Here is a 24,390-nt window from a genome sequence, read left to right as displayed (position 1 = left end):
GGCTACTCTGCTGGGTCACAATACAAACAAATGCCTGCTTAAAAACCTTACATGGAACACGTTCCAACTCCTGCACTCTTCCTCAGTCATTTCCATGGCCCTCTCAAATCTTCCTGAGGGTTGTAAATACTTGCAAAAAAACTCCGATGCCAATTTTTTTCTGAAAGTAGATGTGAAGTCACAGTCTGGTTAGCAGGGTGGATTCCTACGAGTCTGTGGGAGTGCTGGCGAGCCATAGCTGGAAGTCTGTGAGGGAGGGGCGTACCTGGGAGTGTGTTTGTGTTTTCCTTCATTCAGCAGGGGGGGTGAACCAGTGTTTGTGTGTTCGAAGGGTTGTGAGGGCATACCTGGCTACCTTGGTGAATAGAGGGGAGTTACCAGGGGAGCCTCGCCGGGAGAGCGAAGGGGTAAACCAGGGAGGCTGTGTGGCGCGGGTTTCAAGGGGCGTACCTGGGAAGTGTCGAGGCTGCAGAGCTCGGCTGATTTCTGGCTGCGCTGGTGGTCCAGACTGTGATACTTGTGTTTCCATTGCGGTGGCGAGTGTGGTCGGGCCTGCTGCGCTGGAGTTAACGTGAGCGGCATCATCACCATGCCACCACCAGGGGGAGGGGCAGGCACGCCTGAACACATGCGCACATACACACAAATATTAGCAGACACGCCATTCAGAAAGAAAGGCACGGGGGGCATTTTGTTGTATGTCAAAAAGGCACAGAGAGGTTAGTATGCAATATCCAAGGTTGAACAATGAGACCATGGCTGCCTGAACACCTATTAATATACCTCATTATTATATATAGCACACACTCCTTTGTCCTCCGTTACAAGCGCCATAAAATGGAACAATATAACTAGTCCATCACGTGGGATTTTGAGTGTGTAACGAGGACAAGCAGACCAAAATCTAAGGAGTTGTTTTTTCATTATTTTACTTGCAAGAAAATATGCTGGAAGTGAATTGTGTACCTGTCCCACTTCACATGCTGTTTAACTGATACCAGCCTTGAATGCGTTACTACACATTGCTGGTGTCCCAGGAGCAATGCACAAGCCCTACCTCTGATCTGCACTGCCGAAACGTACTTCACCCTGGCTAAGAGCTTCATAGGAGGCACACACACAAAACTGCAGCTGGATACTTGGGTTTATAGATTTTTTTCAGAGCCTAGACTTGACCTCATTTAAGAGCATTTCCGAAGGCTCTTCTCTCTGGGTAATTACTCTTTTTGCAAATGGCTCGAAGTAACCTATTTAATATCCTCTTGTGGATGAGATTAAGACAAGGTTGAATCCAACTGATCTTTGTTTGCTATAGATACAAGTTTTTATTAACACCCATATTCATTTTGATATGAAACTGGCTTGCATGTGCTTTTCGCTAGATGAAATAGCCTATAATTTCAATTGTAGTTGTGTCAACTTCATTCTCACAGGGAACGGATGGTCACAAACCTCTGATAAGGAAATCCATAAACTACATAATCCAAATTAAACTCTAATTAAATGAAAATACTTTGTAAGAATAAGCAGAGGTAACAGCAATAATGTAAAATGACATTCAGACAAGCTCATTATCATCTTCCATTCTCTTTCTCAAACAAACACTTCATATGGACCAGCATTAGATCATGACACACTGAAAATGTTGAAATATTTAAGATTGGCCACAACACTGGTAAAATGGCTAAAAATGTACTTTCCTCTTGGTACCCCCCCGGCCAAAATTATGCCATTTTCTGCCACTGGCTAAAAGGGGCAATAGGAATCCATTTCCAGTGTTTGAAAGGCAGTTTCTTCCCCTCATCTCCTCTTTTAATTAGTTATTAAGGATGGAAGAAGTGCACGATGGAGAGACGTTGGCGAACGATCACAGGAGCTCGCGGCGAGAAGCAATCCACATTAATGGTAAGCACATAAAGCAGCAAATTAGAATTAGAGGCCCCATGAAGGCCTTTTAAATTATTATTTTTTTTTTTTTTTTTTTTTTTTTTAACATGGCCGTATCTGGGAACAAAGCAGCTAAGGAATGACTTTTTAATTACCACCCCATATCTGTTCAATAATTGGATCGTTAGGGCTGGAGAATGTAATTTCAATTAGCACCTTTAAGCTTGACGAGGAATTGAAATCAGGGTGGGGGTGGGTTGAGAAAGTCAACAAAGCGGATTCCTCACGCGGCGACGTGATGCTCTGCTTTTTGTTGCGGTTAAATGATACGGTGCCGGCAGTGGCGCGATTTCAGCTCCCTGCTGACTCTGCCGAACGTGCTGTGACACCTTCCTTTGTCCGAGCCCACCGCCTCATTTCAGCGGTTGGGAGCGAAGTGCTCCTGTGTTTGGTCAGGTGGAATGAGGGACAGTAGCAAGAAGAGGAGGAGGAGGGGTGCAATAAAACGGGGGATAAAGAGGATATTGATGTGAAAGGGTGAACCTGTAGGAGACCCCCCGCATGCATTGAGGCTTTTGCTACTGCGGATTATGTTGCAGCATTTCAGATCAAAGGGTAATAAAAGGCAGTCAGCGCCAGGGTCAGGAGACCACAGAGAGAAGCGGAGCAGTGCTCCTAATGTGAAACTCTGTTCTTTGGGATTTATGCTAGTTCAGCACTCGTGCCATCAAAAGCAAGAGAAGCAAAATGACAGACTATACACAGAGAGATGACAAATATTTCATTTAGCAATTCATCACTTTCTTTTACTATTTTCATGGGAAGTCACTGACTATGCAATATTAATTGATGTGGCCATTTAACAGCACAGACCATTACAGATGGTGGATCAAAGTCTGATTTAAAAGGTAGATTTTGAAGATTTCAATATTAAGCAGTTACAGTTTGTACAAACATTGCTTAAGCTGTCTGTGTGCAGGGTGTGTTAAGCAAGGCTGAGGGGAGGTTGGACCAGGACATACTGGGCTTAAGTACCTGAGCACTGCTGCACGGGGATCTGTTGGGAGCTGCACGGGGAGGAGGTGCGAGGGAATGACATCTGCTCCGTGCCTGGAGGGGGCAAAAACCCCACAGAGGAGCTGTGGAAACACGCGCGCGCACGCGCGCACACGCACACACACACACAACCATGCAGGTACGTGCATGCATTCACACGTGTGCGGATGCACACGCGCACACACACACACAGTAGAAAAATAAAAAACACAAATCACAAAATAGCAGCAGCTGACATAAGGTAGCACAAATTCAGCTGATGGTTATTTGCTTATTTGCTTCCAGTTTCCAGCCTAATATAGGGCACTAACTACACATGGGAGTAATGAAATGCAGCACAATGGAGCCGGTTTAAATATCCCCCGCTTCATGGCTCGGGCGTACTGGTCTAATGAGGGGACATAAGCAGCACGGACAGTGAGGGGCCCAAGAAAGCACCAAGGAATATGCCACACCCCCAGGCTCGTTCGTATGAAAGATAGAAACAGCGTAGAGAGAAGGAGGGATGGGGAAGAGGAGAGAGAGAGCGAGCACTTTCCACGTGGGACCAGCTGTGTAATATATTCACTGGCTGGGCGTTTGGCCACATAAATCACCACCGGCATGGCCTAGTAAAGTTATGGAGGAACAACGTGAGAAAGTGACCTCTTCTTCCAAGCAGGGTGCTGCTCAGTGCATCGCCTGACCTCAAAGATGACCTTGGACACCATCACAGATACACATTTAGACTTTAATCCTTAACAGGACACAAGGACATACGCTGACAGGGGAGACGTACCTCATGGTGCTCTGTTGCCCAGGTGGTAGGATGCTGTAGTAGACCTGAATGCTGGAAGCAGGCAGGGCTCCATGGCTGGACTGGTTGGGAATAATGATTGGCTGCTGATATGTCTGCTGGGCCACGCCCTGGGAACCTTGAGGCATGGATACCTGTTAACAGGTAAATGATCAGCACTTTAAAATGGACACTACTAATGGTGGTTTTAAAGTGGTGACAAATTAAATAGCTATCAACATCAAGAACAAATAAGTTTTTTTCATGCAATTTCTTAGCTCAAGGACATAACTAACAACAGGGATTACAAATGAGTACTGGAGTGTTTGGAGTGTTCACCTGATAAGACGGCATTGAGGGATACTGGACCATCATGCCTTGCATTTGATTTCCCATATTGCTATGTTGGCCACTGACCAGTGTTGGACTCTGGGGTTGCGGGGCCATGCTCTGGTAGCTCTGTGCTTGATTTGGCATCACAGTTTGGTAACCTATGAAACACAGAGAACAGGATGAAATGATCATAGGATTTGACAGGTAGAGGCAATGCTGGGTTTAAGCGATCTGCAACCAGAATTGTTCTCTGAATTTTCTATAAATTCAAGCCTCACTACAACTTCTCTTGTCACGCAGGATGAAAAAAAAGGTTAGGTGTGAGCCCGCAAGCTCACTCACTCACACAGAGCAAATACTGGGAGCATGACAAAACCCCCAGTTACAAATGTGACAAAATTCAAAGAATGTGCTACAAAGATCTAATCAAATTGGGACAAATTCAGAAGGTACCTAGCATGCTGTAACACAGACTCACTACTGATAAATATGATAACTGCTTGGCAGTGTAACGCAAATATAGCAACAAACTAACGAACGTAACTATGCAAGCCACACGGTATAAAACTGAGACATGTAATAAAAAGGGGCAAAATGGGCATACTCAAGGCTAGCGCACAATGGCCAGTCTAGGCTAGCGCACAATGGCCAGTCTAGGCTAGCGCACAATGGCCAGTCTAGGCTAGCGCACAATGGCCAGTCTAGGCTAGCGCACAATGACTGATGATTAATTTACATTATAACATCCAACACACGCGTGCTATATGCACAATAGTGTGTGCTGCTCATTCCACATCAAGTTCACTGCAACATTACACGTGTCCACCTGAATCAATGATTCGGTCCAGGATGATATCAGTTTTACCAAAAGCTAAATTACACCCTTGTTAGCTAAACTGCTGATGATCACCCGGTGGTGGCACCCGTGTGTGTTTCCCAATTAAACTGCTTTCCATGACCTCTGAGTAAGTGCGCAGACTCCGTTTATTAAAATGGCTTTAATTTCACCACCTTAACATGTTACGTGTTGTAAAGCTTCTAGATGAATGGGGTTGAGGGGCAGAGAGAGAGACAGCAATCGTTTGCAGCCCAGCCAGTGTGCCGCATGCTCAGAGAGAAGGCAGCAGCCGCCATAAAAGAAGCCAATGCAGTTTTATTTCAACACCCACTATGGGGCAGAATCATTTGCACTGGTCTCAAGGTTATCTGCATGGGGGGGGGGGGGGGGGGGGGGTGATGGGGGGGGGGGGGCGTCTCATACCCTGCAGGCACTACTGAAAAACTCTCGCCAGAGGAGGTGCCCAGTGTGAACAGTCAGCAGGCGGCCCATAAGGGAGCAGTAGAAAGTGAGGGTTGTGGAGGGTGGGCAATTTTCAATTTTTCCTGGCTTTTGGCCAAAGCGACAGCAATCAATTTAGCCCAGATGAGAAAAGAAGTGGGACAAAAGGAATGGATGGCCCCCGGCGAGGAGACGAAGAGGAGCGGCTATTTTTGGTTCAATTCTCTCACCTCCACTTAGGAAGCCAGTATGAAAGGAATATAATATTAAACACTTTCCGTTCAGGCTGACTGAGCAAGCAGGAGACAGCCTGGGGGAGGGGGTGTATTCACTCTACTACCCTGAACCCAGTGTGGTTTCAAAGACATCTTCAGGCCTGCTGCTCACAAGCTTGCCAGTGCGAGAAGTTTTTTATTTGTGTGTGTGTGGCAGGGACAAGAGAAAACCTACATGCTGCCTTTCTTCTTTCCAGGGCAGATGTTTTGCTTCTTTCTCTGGCTCTCTTACCCACTCCCTCCATCCCTCCCTATCCACTACATCCATCAATCCTGATCTGATCCAAGTTTCTCACATCAAGGAAACAAATGATGTTGCTGTATGTCCTTCAGCTTAAGTTTATGAAAACCTTTCCCTTTTTCTTACACAATTACAAAAAAACACAATGTCAAGTGAGATAATTTTAAACATCGCCTACTACTACATATAAATTTGAAGAAAGCTGTCAGTTTTACAATGATGCACAACACCCCAGAAATACTGATGGATAAATTTCTATCAACACATTGTTCAGTTGTCAGAGGGAAGGGCATTCTGCAATAGGGCCCATTTTTAAGATGACATCAATCAGGCAATGGTTCATTCTTTGATAAAGCACTGAGGAGACCACAAACCCTGAAATGAAAGCCGTGGTGTGCGGGTATGTGTGCTGACGGTCCGGCCCTGAGGAGGAGTGAGGGGCTGGAAAAGAGACCGGTTCACTGTGAGAATCTTAGGGCCTCTCAGACAGTGTCCCGGCCCCGCATTCAGCCACTCTGAGTCCGTGGCCATGTTAGACTATCTGAAGGGGATCTGCAGTGGCTCTTCACTAGTCAGGCAGCTTGCAGTGCTCCGCTGAAGACCACCTGCCCCGCCACTGTGGAGGCTGCTTCTGTACAAACCTTCCAGACAATACATTTTAGTACCATTCTTTAGCTCATAGTTCTGACCGAGCCATAAAGTTTTGACCAAGCGTTGAGCCTTCCCAACAAAGCAAACCAAATGCAACTGGTACTTAAAACAATCCAGACTCTCTAGAGGTTCGTAATAGATTTACATTAAAAATATTCAAATATTCAAAGTAATAAAGCCCTTCTGATCCATTTTTAAACAGAGAGCTTTTACAATTCAATTGAACAAAAATGTGTCATAGCTCACAAGGCAGCAAATAAACATCCAGTAAACATGTGAGGGAGGAAACAATGCTACTGGCAGAAATGCTTATTGTGTCTGTGTAAAGGGTGCAATACAACGCTAGTACCCAGTGCGCCAAAATGCTACGCAGGGTAATTAGCTTTAGGCTTCGCTCAACTGTCCCTGGGGTGTCTCCTCATTTTCACAGTCAGTCTTTCAGCGAGCACGAAATAAACAACAAATGACCAAAAGACAAGAAAGTATTCAGAGAGGAAATAGAGGGAGAAAGAGACATGAAACAAGAGTAAATAAATTTAAAAAAAAGAAGAAGAATGGGAACACAGTGTAAACAGAAAAGCAACGAGGCACAAAGTGAGAGAGAAATACATCCTCACAAATTTAAATTCACTTCCAAGCAAAAAAAAGGAACATAATTTTATGAATGTGCATAAACTGTAGGAACATTTATCAAGTGATGGCTTGATAAATTATGGTTCATTACCTTCACATGAGTAATTTAGTATGCTTCTTTAGAACATGGCGTAGATTAGTTTTTAAGAAAAATGTTAAAAAACTGCAATAGTTCCTAATTTGTAGGCGTGGTTTGGTTGCCGGGTCTTCAGTGGTGTACCTGGCTGTTGGGGGGGTGGGGGAGGGGCCAAGGCCCGGTTCTGAGTGCTGGCATACGGCACGGTGCCCAGCGTCCCATACTGCTGGCTGGACACAGGGCACTGGCCTGGTGCACAATAGCACGTTGGCATCTGCAAAAAAAAAAAAAAAAGAGAAAAGAGACAAACCAAGACGACATCAAGCTACACCAGCGTCAACTGATACAGGCAGTGGTCGATAGAGAACACCTGATTAGATGATGCAATACATCTCAATATCTATGCTTGCTCATCTGGTAAAGCGAGCTTCATCAGAGAGCTGTCGGCTAATGCATGAGAACAATTCAGCTAGCCATTCTGTGGATCCCAATAACAATAGAAACAAACCACTTAACACTAGACCTAGCTGAGAACCACTTGCAACATCAGACTTCCCTGACGTGACGAGCAGGTGCATAGAGTATCCAAAATTATACTCAAGTAAAAAATAGTTACTTTATAATCATTACTTAAGTAAAAGTGAAAGCAGTCATTTATATTATTACTTATGTAAATGTCAAAGTATCTAATAAAAAGATTACTCAAATAGTGAGTTACTTAATCAGATCTCATTTAATAATGAAAATATAACTGCAAAGTCCCAGCCTGATCTAGGCAGCACACAGAAATAAAAAATTAGCTTAGCTTGCCAGCTAACTTACTATGCCAAGGTAACTAGATTTCACTCTTTGTGACATTTACATGGCACTTGGCTGACTCATTAGCCGGCACCATTAGGTTAGCTATCTACTGCTCGTTACACAACTGCCGTTGTGGGAACTCAAAAGAAACTGCTAGATGACACGATACAGCTGCTGCTGTTTGTTACTTTCTTCTGTTGCTAATAGCTAGTTAGCCATTGTATTTCTGCCAGAACATCCTTGACATCATCTAACTACAATACTATTTTCATATTAATAATGCACATTAGAAGAGACCACTGATTTTACACACAGATGTGAGAGCCTTTTTGTATAGGTTAGCTAGGTTATTTTTCCTAAACTTTATCATGCACCAGAGTGGAGGCTGCCCTTTAGTCCTATGCACTAAATCCACTGCACATCACGTCTGTCTACATTTACGGAATTCGGCTGACGTCCCATCACACAGTTGGCTGGCTAACTTAAAGAGGTGAAGCTCAGTGTTTCTGTACGTCGGAATAAAAATATTTAAAAATGTAATGGGAGGAACACAGAAGAATGCATCATTCGATCAAAAAGTACATTATTACCTCACAAATATATTTAAGAGTATAAAGTACCCTCTTTTAATACAACCCTTAAAAAGTACAATGTGTTAAAAAAAGTTAAGTAAATTTAGCAATAAATGCAGAGTTATTAGCCATCTATGGATGGAGTGATATTCACCTTCATGCTTCCTTGATATGACATGGTTATAAGCTTCTGTAACTGTCCCTGACGGAACATGGCGATATTCTCCTGTATCCGTACATGGCATGACATGCTGATATTCTCCTGTAACCGTACCTGCTGCAGGTAGCCCTGTGGCTGCATCACTGGCTGGCTGACAGGCGCAGGACCAGGCCCCGGGGCAGAGTAGGCAGGGCCATGCACGCTCTGGCTAGGAGAGGGCACCATGTAGCCAGGCTGTTGGGGCAGAGGGGGGCCCTGGAGCACCACAGACGGGGGGTACATGACAGCGTGGGCGTCGCGGCTCTCCCCAGACGGCTGCCGCGCCAAGTTCAAGTGGCTGAACTGGGCTCCCAGGCTATCTTGCTGGCGGGTCACAAAGACAACAGGGACATGAATGTGTGCACGTTTCTCTTTGCAAACATCAAGAAATCAGGACAAGTAAAACAAGCGGTACGATCAAATGACATGGTAAGTGATTAGATTATTAAAAATCTTTCGCCCAGTCATGGGTTGTGTTACTGGCTTTGCACAAGCTGAAGAATTCTGCAGGTGCTAATGAGTTTTGTAAATCAAGCCTTAGGAGTTTAATTACCAATCAATATCAATTTGTTTCATCCCCCCACCCCCCCCATAAGTACACAGGGACTCATAGCATTTCTATTCATAGAATATTAACTTCAACATCTGGTCCTAGATTAATTATTCAAAGCAGTCTTCCTCTTTTTAATTAGTCATTAAGAGATGTTTACTGCTAGAGGGAGGTCAAAAAAGAGGTTAGCAGAACACATGATGTGTGTTTACAAGAGAACGATAGAGAAATAAGGCACACTGACAACTGTTGAAGCATGCAATGCTACAACTCTTTCAAATCAACAGTATAAATACATATGATGTCTACAAGCTGACAGGTAAGAAATGTTCGAACAAGGCATTCCAAACAGCGCAACTGACTGCAGACTAAAACTTTTGCAGATCGTATTAATCTAATGCAGGCACAAGACCAATGAGTGCCATTAAGGGAGGCAATGTGTAGCCATCTATTCTGCAGGAGAGCTTTTCTATATTTTATTAAGCAGACCAATCCATCACAGAACCTGCTTTAAATGACCACATAATATTCAAATTTGGGCCAGAGGAATTCATCAAACACCAAGAAATGCCTTACTGGACAGACTTTAATGATTTTCTTATGTCCTTTTTCAAGCATACTAGTCTGATTGTAAGGAAAACATTCTACTACTAGTCTCTGAACAAAATGTCATATCCTGCATGCCAATATTTCTGCACTCCAGTAACACAAGCCTTTAAAAAAAAACCCAAACACACTATGTAAATGAATAGCTGAAGGAGCGCAGTAAAGGCAGCACTGGTCTATAGTCCTTATGAAAAATGCTGACCGAAAGTCAAGTCAAAGCAATTTTGATTAAAGACAGCAGACAACACTCTTAACCTAGTGTGTGTGTGTGTGTGTGTGTGTGTGTCCAATATATATCACTAGAAAGGTGACAATGAGTACACTGAATTACTGAATGACAACATGGAGTAGGAGACAACAAAGAATGGATAAATCACCAGCACTAACAACAAAAGGAGACGAGAAAGAGCAAGAGAGGTGTACCACAGTGTACTGCTGGTTAGGAGAGACGGAGAGGAGCTGGGGTGGATAAGAGACTGTCGGATACTGCACAGGCTGAGCAGACGGCTGCACGGGCCAGAGCTGAGGAAGCAGCCGCCAAGGGAGAGGAGAGAAGGGAGAAAGGGGAAGCGCGATTTAGTCCGCCACGGAGATGATGAAAGGCTCTAAAGTGGCACTGACACAGACACTCAGATCTTTCAGAGCAAGGTTCACCATGGTAGTGCATTAGTCCAGTAGGAAAAGAAAACAGAGAACTGAAGTTAAAGAGAAGATGAAGTTGAAGTTAATTGAGCCAATAAGATGGCTCAATGCGTAGATGAAGATAAACTTACAGTGAGAAAGTTAACACAGTCAAACCATAGGACATGCTATCTGGGCTTCCTTGGACAATGAGATACATTTAATTTTGGACCTCAAAGTGACTCAGGAGATGGCAATAATGAGCTAGGATAACAGGGCATTGATTGAAAAACAGAAGCTGTGCGCCTATTGTTGGACTTGGAGCCCTATTCTATAAAGGGGTCAAATTAATTCTGCATGTTAGCATTTCATTAAGTCTCGAGTCCTCATCAGCCCATATTCCAGGGTCGTCGTGGAGGCACTCAACCGATACAGCCAGCATCTAACAGATTGTAATTTCTCTCTGAATTGGCCTGTGTGAACTGCAATGACTCCCATTTGGAAAGTAAAGTGCACCCTGGTCTTTACCCTGAGCATATATTTGCCTGAAAATCACTCACTGTTACACACTTGGCAACTCCTGCCCCCCTCAGTAGCATGGCTACAGGTTTAATCTTTCCTCAATAGTAGGCGAAATACCTGGGCCAAGCAATTAATGACCCATCAGCCTTAATAACCAGGCCACAGGGCAGCGCTATCAGAGGATTTACCACCATCGATCATATTTAATTGACTTCACAAAAACATGGCTGGACAAGCAATTCATTATGCTTAAAGGACAGAAAAGTGTTTATTTGAAAAATTTGAATATTACTTCTGAGTTTACAGCACTGACCTTCAATATTTAGCAATAAGAGGGAAAATTATCTGAAGAGGAAAATGATGTCTCTGTGCAGCATGTTCTGATGTGACATTTTGGGGATACGGAGAGGGACAAACGTCTGGGTCCTCCGGTGGATATTGTTTGTGAGGTTTTTATGATGGAGTGTTTGTATTGAATTGAATTGAATTGAATTGAATTGAATTTTCTTAATAAAGTCGATTTAAAAATGGAGAGGGATAAAACTGTCGATGAAAAACTTATCTATACACCCAGAAAAAAACAAACAAAAGTAAAGTAATGGTCAAGTCATGGTGGATAGATCCTGCACATACCTGAGGGATGATGTGATTGGTGGACTGATGCTGGTGGGGACCAGTGGGTGGAGGGGGTGGGGGTGGAGGCGGGGGCAAAGGCTGCTGTGGCCTGGAGGCCTGAGGAGGCATGGTGGGGCTGTAGACCACGGCACTGCCGTCTGGGTTCACAAAAGGCTGACCTACAAATGCACATGAGACACTTGAAAGTCTGCCAAAATATCTGATAGTCTGGACTGAATGGCATTACATGAGGACTACATGAATACTCATCAAGTAACTGGCAAGTCAAATTACCTGATGGAGCAGAAACTAAACTAAACTGCACTAAAGGTCATGGATGTGCTTTAACCTTTAAAGCCGAGCCAAAAATGACCTTTTCTGACTGCCTTTTAGTTCAGCCTGCTCTGGTTGATATGAAAAGGGCATTATGCAACATAGTAAAAAATCTACACATTTTTGGCTAAAAATTTTGTGTAAGCCAAGAAGTGCACAGGAATATGTGCACCCTCACACCTTTTTGCTACTGCTGTTAGTGATGCTACAGAAAGTGAGAATGGCCAGTTCTGAATGTAGCCTGTGCCCAAGAATGTTTAAACCCACTGTGCCACGTCCCACAGCTCCAAACGTTTGAATCAGCGGTGTGTTACTTTCATAAATGGTCAGCAATACACAAATACCAACATATGGAAAGCTCAAATGTAATATGCAGTTTTTCTATGGCCAGAGTAAGATATGCACATTGAGGTTGCCTTGTTGTCATTTCTGTTTGAAAGATTGTGTGTCTTGCGTGAACAGACACAGGTCACTGGGAGGTCTATCACTACGGGGCCTACCCAAGTGATTTTGATGACATGTGAAAGTACAAAAACCATACACATTGAAGGTAATCAATCACTTTCAAAACTAGAAAAACATAATTTAAATTCTTAGTACTTCACCATAAAAAGAGCTGCAGTTAAAGCATCAAGCTGGCTTTTTATTAAGCTTTTTGTTGTTATAGTTTAATAGGTAAAAGGTTTTCATTAATGTCTAAGTAGGAACTATTCACTGTATCCTTAACTGACAACAATGGCAGCTGTTACTCAACACTCAGAAAGGTAAAAATGTGTTAATGCAGATCTTGTGATTACATGTCTCATTGATTAACTTCATATTCCTTTTCATGCTGTTCATTACATTAAGGAAGAGTTAATTACTTAATACAAAAATAAATGACAGCATTCTTTATTCAAATATTCTGACATATATGATTCATGGTAAAATTCCCAGTCTTTCAGAATTTTACCATATTTACCATCTCTTATATGAACTGGTTCAAGGTTAGTCTAATTTTTCTAGCATTATTTTAACAGCCAGAATCTGAAGCTACAGGGTTATTTTTAATGGATTAGTCTTAGCAAAAGCAAAATAGTAAAGAATTGGTGAACCTTTCATTTACCGTCATAGATGGAAACACAAACAAACAAAATTCCGCATACATATGTATGCTTTCACAAGAACACAATTCTTGTCAGGTTACATATAGGCATTTGTGATTCACAGATATGTTTTCACTGTTGAGAAAACAGAAAATGGCCAAAGGCAGGTACAGTTTACATTTAGTCTTAGCCGATTCTCTTGGCCATAGTGACCTGCATTAGCCAGTGGCAGGAACATTCTCCCAAAGGAAGTCTGGTCTGTGTGCGTTTTGCTTAAGGGTACAATGACAGTAGCCAAGGGCTGGAACCAAAACTGTGGAATTGTTTTCTTGTTTGACTTTCTGCAGATGGACATTTTCACGTTACTAATTTTAAGTGAAGATACCAGGCATCTAGATCCAATGAAATACAATAAGGTGCATTTTACTGAATAATTGGGACTCCTGTTCAGAACACTTCAATTTGACTGAACATTTGTTAAGTGCGATAAGCTGAGATGAATTGGAGGCAGAGGTTCAACCTCCATCAAACCATCCAACCACCCTGAAATCAGTCTCTTTGAGTTTTGAAGATCTACTTTTCAAGAGGGGTTCCTTAGACTTCTACAGTAGGGGAAAAAAAAACCCATTTGCCCACTGCTTAAAAAAAGGTCAATAAGCAATTATACACCTGGCCTTTTCCTTGAAAACATATTAGCAGCTGCAAATTTACCATCTTATCAGCCCCATGCATATTTAAAGACAGGAGCCAAAAAAAAAAAGTTAATAGGAATATTTCATACATCAGAGGCAACACTGCCTATTTTCTCCTGCTTTCAGTGACAAAGAACAGCTTCATTGTCCAATGTCTGACAACTTCAGGAATTTGTTTTGACCGATGTCAGATTTATTGATCATAGTAGACGATGGCTCAAGCTTCAGTGATCTGGCTGATGGTCAGTGTAGAAGAAAGAGATTCAGACAGAATATGAACTGCATCATTAAATAGAAACACTAGGCAATTCTACGATGGCCAAGGCATACCAAAGGAATTGCTTCTAGACTCTAAAGTATGTTTATTCCTCAATTCCCCTGAGAGTGTGCTCTTGCTGTATCTTTGTTGCTTTGACAGTATCACACTGGGCAGCACAAGAGAAGGGCAGTGCGTGGGAGGTGGTGAAGACAGTATGTAAATAGGGTTAGCTCAGGATTTAGTAGTTTACAAAGCAGAGAAAGAAGCAAACGCCAATGGCTACAATCTGCATAAGGAGAGAACCAGTGAGGCTTCAGAAGTACCAACCTGTGTGCGGGTTGACCAGGATACTCCCAGGTGGTATCCCTGCGGCTTCCAGCGGAAGCAAATAGTAGCTAGCGTGAGCCGCAGTCGCCGGCAAGCCGGTCCTGCCGCCCTCATAGGACAGACTGCTACTAGTGCTGACGGCAGGGTAGGCCAAGGGCGCGGCAGAGCGCGGCTGGGTCAGGGCCGGCCCAGGAGCAGGGGGAGGCTGGGAGCGAGACAGCGAGCCAGTGGATGAACCTACACTACTAGAAGAGTCGGAACCTACAGAGGGAGCAACGAGAGGAGCCCTTAACCCGTAGATAGACACCACCATTCCGTTCATGTTAGAAGATGGGAGAAGTGGAGTGATAATGGATTCGGGAGTTGCCATGGACAGATTTTGAGACCTAAAGTATCAAAAGCTGCTAGAATTCACTGGGGATTGTGGGGGATACTGGGAACCCTGCCCCCACCCCCACCATTATTTTAAAGGAGAAATTGGTGTTTAATCTGCAGATTGACTTCAGCAAATGCAATGACTTCACTAGTTTGGCAACATTAAGTTCATACATATTTTATTCCAATTACTTTAGAAACCAAAGCAAACAAAAAAGAATAATTTTATTAGCAATGAGTCCCGAGATCTTTTTTTATGATTAGTGTCTTTGGTAATATAGCAATCCACTTTTGCTGTAACAAATTATTTTATTTATTTATTTTATTACAAATGATAATTGTTTTCTCCTTTTTTACATTCATGTAGTTATCTTGTTCTGCGTCCTACACTGAATCCTTCAGAAAAAGCTTTCAAAAACATTTAGAAACAAGTAAGGAATAAATAATTGTAATTAAGACCACCAATGAATTCCTATGAATAAAATAGCCAAATTTCACATTTTTAAAGCAAAGAGTAAATATGCAATATAAAGAAAACAAATCAGTTAGTAAGAGGGTGCAAATGAAAAGCATGCAATAAGACTTTTGGACAGCCATTTATTAAGATATCTACTGACTGCTAGAAACATGCAGTGAAGGGAAGAGGAAAGTAAAAGGTTTGGGGGGATGTGGAGTCATCTTGTGTTGCCCAGTGGTGAAGCAATTTCAAAAACGAAGGATAAATAAATAAATAAATAAACAACAAACAAACAAACAAATACTGAAGATGAAGCATATGGAGATTATTTTTCTATGTTCCTAAGTCTAGCCACAGGTACAATTCAGGGCATGACAAATATTCAGTTTGAATAGCCAATCAATTTGAAAATCTTTTTAATTATTATTTTTTATCTACCCAAGTTCCCCTGCATGCTGCTTCCCTGATGGGCTCTGCTGGCACCTGCGTGCTGAGCCGTGGGCTCTGCTGGCTCACCTGTCTTGGAAAGGCGGCCGGCACTTCTGCTACTGCTGGAGCTGTCTCCGCGGATCAGCACGGACACTCCACTGAAACTGCTGGCCTTGGTCATGGCAGGCTTGAGGTTGCGGTTGGAGCTGTCAGAGTCCGTGCTGCTCCAGGGCCGTGGCTCAGAGTACTTTGGCTCATTCTCTGAGCTGCTCTGCCGGCTGTTACACGACCGACCATCTTTCGACCTAAATGACAGGTATGGGTCGCAGTGAGAGAATATGTGCTGGGGTGTGTGTGTGTGTGTGTGTGTGTGTGTGTGTGTGTGTGTGTGTGTGTGTGTGTGTGTGTGTGTGAGACAGCTGGATGTTCAGAATACTCATCAAGCAGAGGAGAGAAGTAGAGAAGTTTCCAGACAGCATACCTAAAAATCTGTCTCCTCTGCTGAGTGCTGTCACAAGCATCATCTTCCTGAATCCTACAGAAGGAGACAAGAGGACTTAATTTCCCCAGAGACTTTGACTTATTACATCGCTTACACATTCCTCCTGCACCTTTTCTGCCAGACATTATCTGGTCACTTCCACAATTGTGGTGATCTATAATATTTGGGGTTCAGATGCTGTTTCTTTATTCTGCTTTATTAGTAAGAACTTTAAAAAAATGTTCTAATACCTCTCACTCACCTTTTATCAAGTTGGAAAGTGTCCAAGCCCTACGACAAAAATACAGTGAGAGTTATTACATTTTGCCCCAGGAAACAAAATAAAGTTTTATACAATTTGTCAATAATTTATGCTAGACATTTTTAACATTGGACTAGAGCTAAAAGAACTATAAATCTCACATCAGCAAATATTCTCTCCCTGGCCCTCTGGTACTCCTCCTCCCGCTCCTCTATTGATTTACTCCTCCTGTCCTCCTTCAATCTCATTCGCATCTGAAACACAAACCCCTGCTTTCAGAGCATGAATGCGTGTATGTTTGCATGCACGCGCACGCGCACACGCACACACACACACGCACGCACGCATACACTATTTTACATACCATATTGTCATCTTTGTCTATGCTGGAGTTGTCCCTTTTTAAGATATAGCGCTTCTGTAAATCATCAGTCTTGTCATCTTTGATGTGCTCAGAGAACTTCTGATCTGGTCTACACGTGCAAACACACAGGGCGAAAAAGTGTCAAGCATGAGTTGTTATTAAGATGTCTTCCAAGATGTTTACACCATCCACTTCTCCCACCACAGGAACACAATTCCTCAGGCCAGCAATATTAAAATCCCACATAATTAAGTTTCTTCCCCACCAAAACCTATTTCAAAAGGGACACGAGGTGAAATCCGTTTAGCTTCGGAAGAGTCCTCTGACGTTCATTTCTGCAGCCTCAGCCATCTGAATCAGAGCTGACTGTGAAACTGAAATTGCAGTGGTAGCGGCAGCAACAAGTGTGTGCAAGATTACTCACATTCTTGTATTGCTAGTTTTGTTGATGATCACACATTTGCCCGTTTGGTCGACATTGTGGTCCAAACCAAAGTAGGCAGCTGCACGGTGCAGGAGCATTCTGTGATAGGAGGTCATGGGGGGGAATTTTCTCCTCTGGCTTCTGGGACAGTGGCAGTAGGCCAACAGTGAAGCAGTCATTAAACATGGGCTCAGCAAAGCTGTTATCAGTTGTTCTGAGCAATGTCTAATTTAGCCTGAAGTTACATTTCTTGGACACAATCAAAAATTAGGAAAAGTGCCTTATGAAAACATATGTTTAGGGGAACCAATAACTCACTCATTGTTACTGATAAAGTCCAGAATGTCCTGTTCTAACTTCAGCAGCATCATTCTGTCTCTAGATTAGAAGATATTTGACATTAGCAAGATCATGACTTCATATTTAGTATTAAGTGAGTGCTTGGGGAAGAGAAGGAACATTTCTATTTTCTCTTATTATTGATTACAGAATAACACAAACACACGAGACATTAATTTGAATTCCTTTTCATTCCAAAAATGTGTGGAAGTGCGAGATTTGGTATTAAATAAATGTCTACAAACCTGGGGTTATTTTTCAATGTGTTTACCAAGAACTCGTGTAGATCAATGCCAGTAGAGTCTGTATATTCTTGACTGGAATCTGGAGAGGAGAGGGAAAAGGCAGAGCTTACATTTCTCCACACAAATATCACCTTGTCTGTTGTGACAGTTTCCTCAAATATGTTTTAAAAAGACTCCATCACCACTCAAATGAAACTGATCCACAAGCGCACACCTCTTGACAGCATCTTGCGGGACGACATCTCCGGTTTCTCCAGCTTGTCTACGCGTTTGTCCTTGTCATCTTCGTTCTTATTGGCTGGAGCATCCTCTTTGTCAAATGACTGGGAGAGCTTGATTTGAATTTCATCCTGGGAAATGACAAATTAAAAAAAAACTCAAGGTACGATTTTAATTTGCATGCTTCCTTGTCTGGTTTCTGAAGAGCAAATATTTCACCATCACCTATTTTTCCTCTTCTTCCCCCCTCTTTCTGTGGCTGACCCACACAGTGTGATTAGGTCAGTCTCTAGCAAATTTGTGTTTTTAAATTGTTTATCATTATTTTCTTTTATTGTTTTTTTTTTTTTAGAATATTTCTGCACTTCTGCATGACATTTGAACAAATAGTAGGAAAGGGGGGGAAACAATCCTGCACCACCCCAGAAAAACCCAGCAAGATGTCAGCACAATTTTTTTGCGAGAGGACATCTTTAAGGGCTGGCCTTAAACCCCAACTGCTCAAAAATGCTGCGTTACATTCCAAGCCTTTAATTCAGAATCTGTAGCAACAGATTCTATTTTACGGCATGGGCTTTCAGGACCCCTGCCAGGCACAGTAGGGCTGAGCCGGGGCGCCCTGAGGAAAAGCTTTGGGTTCAAGTCTTTTCTCTATTCCTCCAGGCTCAACTGCGTTCTTTTGCCTTCGCCCCCACCAGAGTGACTGAGACCAGGCAGCCTCATTCCTTTTGATTAACGGCGCCGCAAAGAAAGGAGCCCATTTTGGTTTTCAAAACCGGCACACAAGTAAAACAAAGTGGATCGGGCGCACGGCGTGACACCGAGAGAGCTGCGGCACATTTTCAAAGGAGGACTCCCACCCCCATGCCGCCAAGGGAGCTATAATATTTACATGGAGAAAAGGGAGGTCTGTGCAACAGAGAAGCAGCCTGCAAGACCTGCGGCCAGTCAACGAGGTTTTAAGGACCCGCCGAGTGAGAGCTTCAGAGCAGGAGCAAGGGGTGGTCAGTCTCGCTCGCTAATCACTAAATGCGCATTTGAAGAGGTCATTTTATTCTTCTTTCTTTTTTTAAAAACTGCCCAAGCTCTTTACAGTAACCTTTGAAGTGTCAGAACCAATCTGAGCAGGACAAAAAGCAAAGCGTTTTAGCAATGCGTTGTGTCCAAGGGGTGTTTCCTGACTGAAGTGATCTATATATTAAATTCTGTCTGTCTTAATTGAATATTTATAAATTCTCAAGATTCCAACATTTTCAGAAAAATCTGAATAAGACTAGAAAAACAATACAAAGTCTTAAATCGGTGTACTTCAACAGTAATATAGAAATCATCCTGAAACGTTAATAACTTCCAAACGGTTTCTAAACACAGATGAGAACAACAGTTCCATGCAGGGAGTGAGATGACCACAAATTCTAAGCACCTGAGTATTACTTCTCCAAGCCATGGTGATTCTCAAAACGGTCATATCAAGACAAAATACCCAACATACTGAACTTATGGATCAAAAGAGCAGAGTGAGATTTCATGACCTGTAGGCTTTACCCAGTGAGCTGAGACACTGAGAAGGCCTGAGAGAGGTTTACCTGATGTTCTGGAGGCAGATCAGAGGTATTTAGGGGAGAAGAGGGTTCTTCACAAATGGCCAGGCTCCGAACTAACTTTAACTTTGCATTAGACTGGGGGAGAGTAGTAAGGGTTAGAGAGAGAGGTCAGGATGTACACAAAAACCGACGCAGGCTGAGTTTCATTTCCACGATCAGACGTGCATGAACTTGGGGCAAATAAATTAGGGAAGATGAAAATGGACTGTGTAATTAAAAAAATAAAGGAAGAAAAAAAAAAAAGTCATCCATGCAAGGAGCATACACACGCACACACACGCGCACACACACACACACACACACACACACACGATTGATTGAAATGATGAGTCTGATTTTCAGAGCTCAAGGATGGGTAAGAATCAGGCCAGTTCAACACAATACCTATGTAGCACACAGTTCCGTTAGAGGCCAAAAATCATGCAGATATTTAAATGTATGTACCAGTTCATGGTTTGCTCATATTCCTCATCACACACAAGCACATCGTTCATAAGCATGGGAAGCAGATGCTGAAAAGGCACAGTGATTGGTTCATGGTACACAGCACGCAGATGGATTGAAACTGGCTGGCAGAATTAACCAAGCAAACACATCTAGGACATATGCCTCTTGCCACAGTACCTTGGGTCTCTTTGCACTTTGTCCAGGTGTTTGCTGCTGTACGGTAGGCAATGAAACAAAATACATGGATTATACCACTGATCCATCTGTCAGTCAGAAGAACAAAGTACAGAACATAGTTCTGAATGAGATGCTAAACAGAAATGTACAAAAGGACAAATCAGAGGGCACATTACTTTCTGCCTTAAAGCGTATATCATAAATTTATTTTTTTTAAACATGTTATCTACATTTTTAGGAATACTGGATGGTTTGAAGCGGATTCATATACGTACCCCCTTCTTTCTTTTCTGGCGACATAGTGAATGTTAAATCTTCTCTTTTTGAGTAAAGACAAAATGTTGCACTATATTTAACCCAGAAAAGATTAATACAATCTCCCTAATCCTTTGATATAAAGAGCTCACTATGTTAGTAGAATAATACACATCTATTTGGCTCCTCAAATGTTTGTGTTTTCCCCAAAGCAGCACAACACCTCGCCATTTCTTACAAGTGAGAAAAGTTAAAAGTGGAATCAAGACAGACAACCTAAATTGTGCCTTCACCGGGTTTAAAAGCACACAGCTGTGTTGCCGGCACCTGTCACCATTCTTGTTTATACTATACAATATCACAGCCACCTACTTGTGAACAAACACAAGGTAATGAACAATGAGCAAACAGTATGTAGGAACTGGACAAGGTTTTTTAGTGAATAAATATGAAGTGTGTGAAGAGGAAGCAACCCCCACCAGACTGAACAGCACTTTGTGACAGGTCTTTATAGAAGGAAACGTCATTATTCACACAGACGTGTGAAGTAGTTACCATGCCTTGTGAGTGCTAAAAGTCAATGTGTTGAATACACACGCCTGGGAAAAAGACTCGTTTTGCAACTGGGCCGTGTCGGACACCTGGAAATGGGCAGAAACGGTGTGTAAATTGCCAATATTCTCCCAGGTGAAAGTAGAAAATGTAACAAATGGAAACAGCATCAAGGAGAAAGCTTGGGCCACTGTCATGCCCCATTCATCTCCTCTTCTGTTCTCTGCGACGGAGCTCCCCCAGGCTCACGCAGACACCAGCAGACCACGGGTAATGATCAACTCATAGTGGTCCTACAAAATTATGATGGATGCTTATTCACCCTTAATTGGGTATTGAGCATCTCAGTCCCCGAGTGGTGGGGCCTGGCACCAAGCCACACGCGGCCTCGCTGGCGAACACAGCACTCGGCGAGAGCTGCCGGCGGAACACGCGGTGCGACGCAGAGAGGGAAAACAGAATTGGGAAATGTGTGTACACTGCAGAAATAAAAGGGAGAAGCAAGGAGTGCTGCATTGTGTGCAGTGAGGCGTCTAGGATCTGCGAAAAGTGAGAGGGGTGTTGGGTGGGGGGCACCAGATGGCCTTCCCCACCCCCAAGGGCGACACAGAGGAAGTCTGAGGAGAAGCTCGGCTTGCCAGCCACACGGCTGGTCACACAGCCCTCCGAAATCGCAGCCTGCTGCCGCAGCTCCTCAAGGAGCAGAAGGAAGAAGGCAATTTGTGGAATGAAACAAGAGGAAAGAGAACGGGAGGCCCGACACAGGTCCAGAGCGGACGGCAAAAGGGAAATGTCACCACATCAAAGAGAAATGTTGCTCGCTTAGGTGTCTCTCAAATAATAAATAAATAAGCAAATAAAGAAATAAATAAAGATGCACTACTTTAACCTTCAACAACTTAACCTTCACAAGCAGGAGTGGGGTGAGGTGCATCCATCTCAGCTGGTTCTCATAACACAACTACCTGACGATTGATTGGTTGAGCTTGGCTGACAGCCCTCACCCCATCCTCCATCCTCAAACCCCTATGCACCTGGGCTGTATCAGAACAATCGTTTCACCGATTTGTTTTTTTGACCTCTCTCCTTCAGAAGATTCACTCGATACACACCTCTAGGCACAATCTTTAGTTTTTTCTTTTTTGTGAAGAATAGAGATAATTATGATGGTCGATATCTCATCGATCACTAGCAAACACACAAAAGAATGTGTGTTTTGTACTACAAAATCAAAACAGAGTGCAGGCCATTACTCAACATTAAATATTTGTGTAATAATGAGAGAATACCTTTCCCAAACAATCATATCTCCAAACTGCTACATATGCACATCAGTTTAACTTGGTTTGTATGGCAATGCCTATTTTGAAAAAGTGTGTGTATATATATAATATATAATTTTTTTTTTTTTTTTTTTTTTTGGACAATGCCTATATATAAAGGTTACAGCACCACCAAAGTTCAACTAAATCACCTGACTACCCGCAAGCCGATACAAACAATGCTCATCTTCAGTCTCGCACACTAAATTTTTGTAGCTTAAAACCAGCCCCTATCCTTATATGGCAGTCGCAGGCAGGAAGGCTGCATTCAACAGACCTTTACATGGATAAATTCTGTTCATTCTCGGCAGGTTTCTCCATACAGTCCTTCGGCAGAAAGGCAGAAGGGTGGAGGCCACTGCTTCTAGCACTCCCCTCCCTCGTGTTTTACCTGCGTTTCACTTTTGTCATCGCAGCAGTTCTCTTCCCCGTCTGGCTCGGTCTGCTCCCGGCTCTCAGACTCTGTGAGGCTGTTGGCCCCTGGTGTTGAGCGGCTTTCCTCCGCCTCCAGACCTCTCATAGTTTCACTCGTGTCCTTTACAGCGACAGTCTCGGACATCCTCATTAGAGAAGGCTACTTGGAGCGTCTACCAGGAGCTTGGGACCTGGAGGAGGTGGAGAGGTGCTGGTTTTAGGCAGAGCGGGATACTCCTGTGCATGCAAAGCTGGCTGTAGTAAATCGCTTGTGGCTGGCACCAAGGCAGGAAGGATTTACCCTTCATTTGATGATTCCTCTCCAACGTGCATACAGGAGAACGAGAATGAATATTCTTGGGATGAAATGTTTATTTTTAAACTATAACTTTATATTTATTCAACTGGTGGTAATATCCAATTTCTTAAATCCTAAGAGAACAAACAATGAGAAAGTAAATTCTGAGACTACTCTTGTGGGTGATCCCAGATTTATGTTCATCAATTCTCCCATTTACCACTTAGCTTCAGACAGGGAAAAAAGGCTAATTAGCATTCTGTCAATCCATTCCATTAACACATAAGGACAGTGAGATTTTTGGCCATGTGACACTACAAATCCCACTGAACGTCTCGGAGAATGGACAGATGATCCAGAAGGTTCAAGAAGCTATGAAAAAAGTGTACCTGTGTACCAACTATATGAAACTGATCTGTGATCTGAGCTTAGACCTTCCATTATTGTACCCACTGTAGACAAGGCGTTTGCTTTTGCTGATGTTTTTTAGCTCCTCCCTTACCCAGTGTTGTGCTGCGTGCCGGGCCGGTGCTGGCGCCGCCCTGGCGAGAAGGGTGAAGCCCGCGTCCCTGTCAGTGGAGCTGTGGACCAGGTTGTCGCTTGTGTTGAGCGTGCTGGAAGCCCTGAGGAAGAGGCCCATGTCCCTGTCACCAGCACACGCTCCGGATCAGAAGAGCGCTGGCGGCTGACAAGGAACCCATGGCCTTCAGGAACCTGAGGACGAGAGGACACACCCAATCAGAGGAGCTAATAACAGGAACTGCCGTACTGCACATGCCAGGAGTGATCCCGCAAGAGCTCATTTGGGTTGCTTTACTGACCGGCAAAAGCTGAGTATTCTGCAATGCAGCCGAGCTTTTAGTTAACAAGGGGCTCGTTACTCCTGTCGAGTGATGTCTTAGCAGTGCATATTCTCTGGGTGAGGCGGCGGGTGGACTAGGTTATATCGGTGCATCACACAGGCTACAACATCCTCTCCAATTACTGAGCGCATGAGGACCCGCCTCCATGAGCAGAACCAGCTTGGGAGACAAATGTGCAAAAGGGGACATGGACAGCCTGAAACTGTGAGACTGGAGAGAAACGGAGTGAGACCAGGCGCTTCCACAGAGCTGCAGCCCAAGAGCCCCTCTCTTTCTCGGTGAAATGCCATGGCTGGACATTCAGCTACAAGATAAATATCTGCAACTTCCATTCCGTGTGTGGCAGGGAAGTGGTTTGCTGGGTCGATAAAGCAACAAATACCAGACAGATCGGTGGAGGCAGTCGACACGCTGTCGAATTTCAAAACAAGGTGGCCCGATATGTCCCTGCCATCACCCCCCCCCCCCTTTTTTT

General features: G+C 43.5%; 1 protein-coding gene across 1 annotated transcript in view; it reads right to left on the bottom strand.

The window, feature by feature from the left end:
• Positions 1-23,693, bottom strand: part of LOC113591430 (R3H domain-containing protein 1-like) — a 33,353-nt gene extending 9,660 nt beyond the window's left edge. Inside the window, 23 exon segments of the mRNA XM_027031914.3 lie at positions 1-10; positions 451-620; positions 2,923-3,026; positions 3,722-3,873; positions 4,058-4,209; positions 7,351-7,480; positions 8,854-9,102; positions 10,358-10,456; positions 11,711-11,871; positions 14,389-14,649; positions 15,737-15,954; positions 16,131-16,184; positions 16,393-16,421; positions 16,554-16,646; positions 16,757-16,865; positions 17,181-17,321; positions 17,499-17,558; positions 17,765-17,843; positions 17,979-18,114; positions 19,570-19,662; positions 20,212-20,247; positions 22,732-22,945; positions 23,555-23,693. The exon segment at positions 1-10 is cut by the window's left edge and continues 138 nt beyond it. Coding sequence (XP_026887715.2) covers positions 1-10; positions 451-620; positions 2,923-3,026; positions 3,722-3,873; positions 4,058-4,209; positions 7,351-7,480; positions 8,854-9,102; positions 10,358-10,456; positions 11,711-11,871; positions 14,389-14,649; positions 15,737-15,954; positions 16,131-16,184; positions 16,393-16,421; positions 16,554-16,646; positions 16,757-16,865; positions 17,181-17,321; positions 17,499-17,558; positions 17,765-17,843; positions 17,979-18,114; positions 19,570-19,662; positions 20,212-20,247; positions 22,732-22,905 — 2,710 coding nt within the window. The 5' untranslated portion in view covers positions 22,906-22,945; positions 23,555-23,693.
• Positions 23,694-24,390: the final 697 nt, after the last annotated feature.

This window comes from Electrophorus electricus, chromosome 9 (assembly GCF_041902795.1).
Source record: "Electrophorus electricus isolate QZ-2024a chromosome 9, ASM4190279v1, whole genome shotgun sequence".
NCBI lineage: Eukaryota > Metazoa > Chordata > Actinopteri > Gymnotiformes > Gymnotidae > Electrophorus > Electrophorus electricus.
Note: the sequence above shows the minus strand (reverse complement) of the source record. Positions and strands in the feature narration are given on the sequence as shown.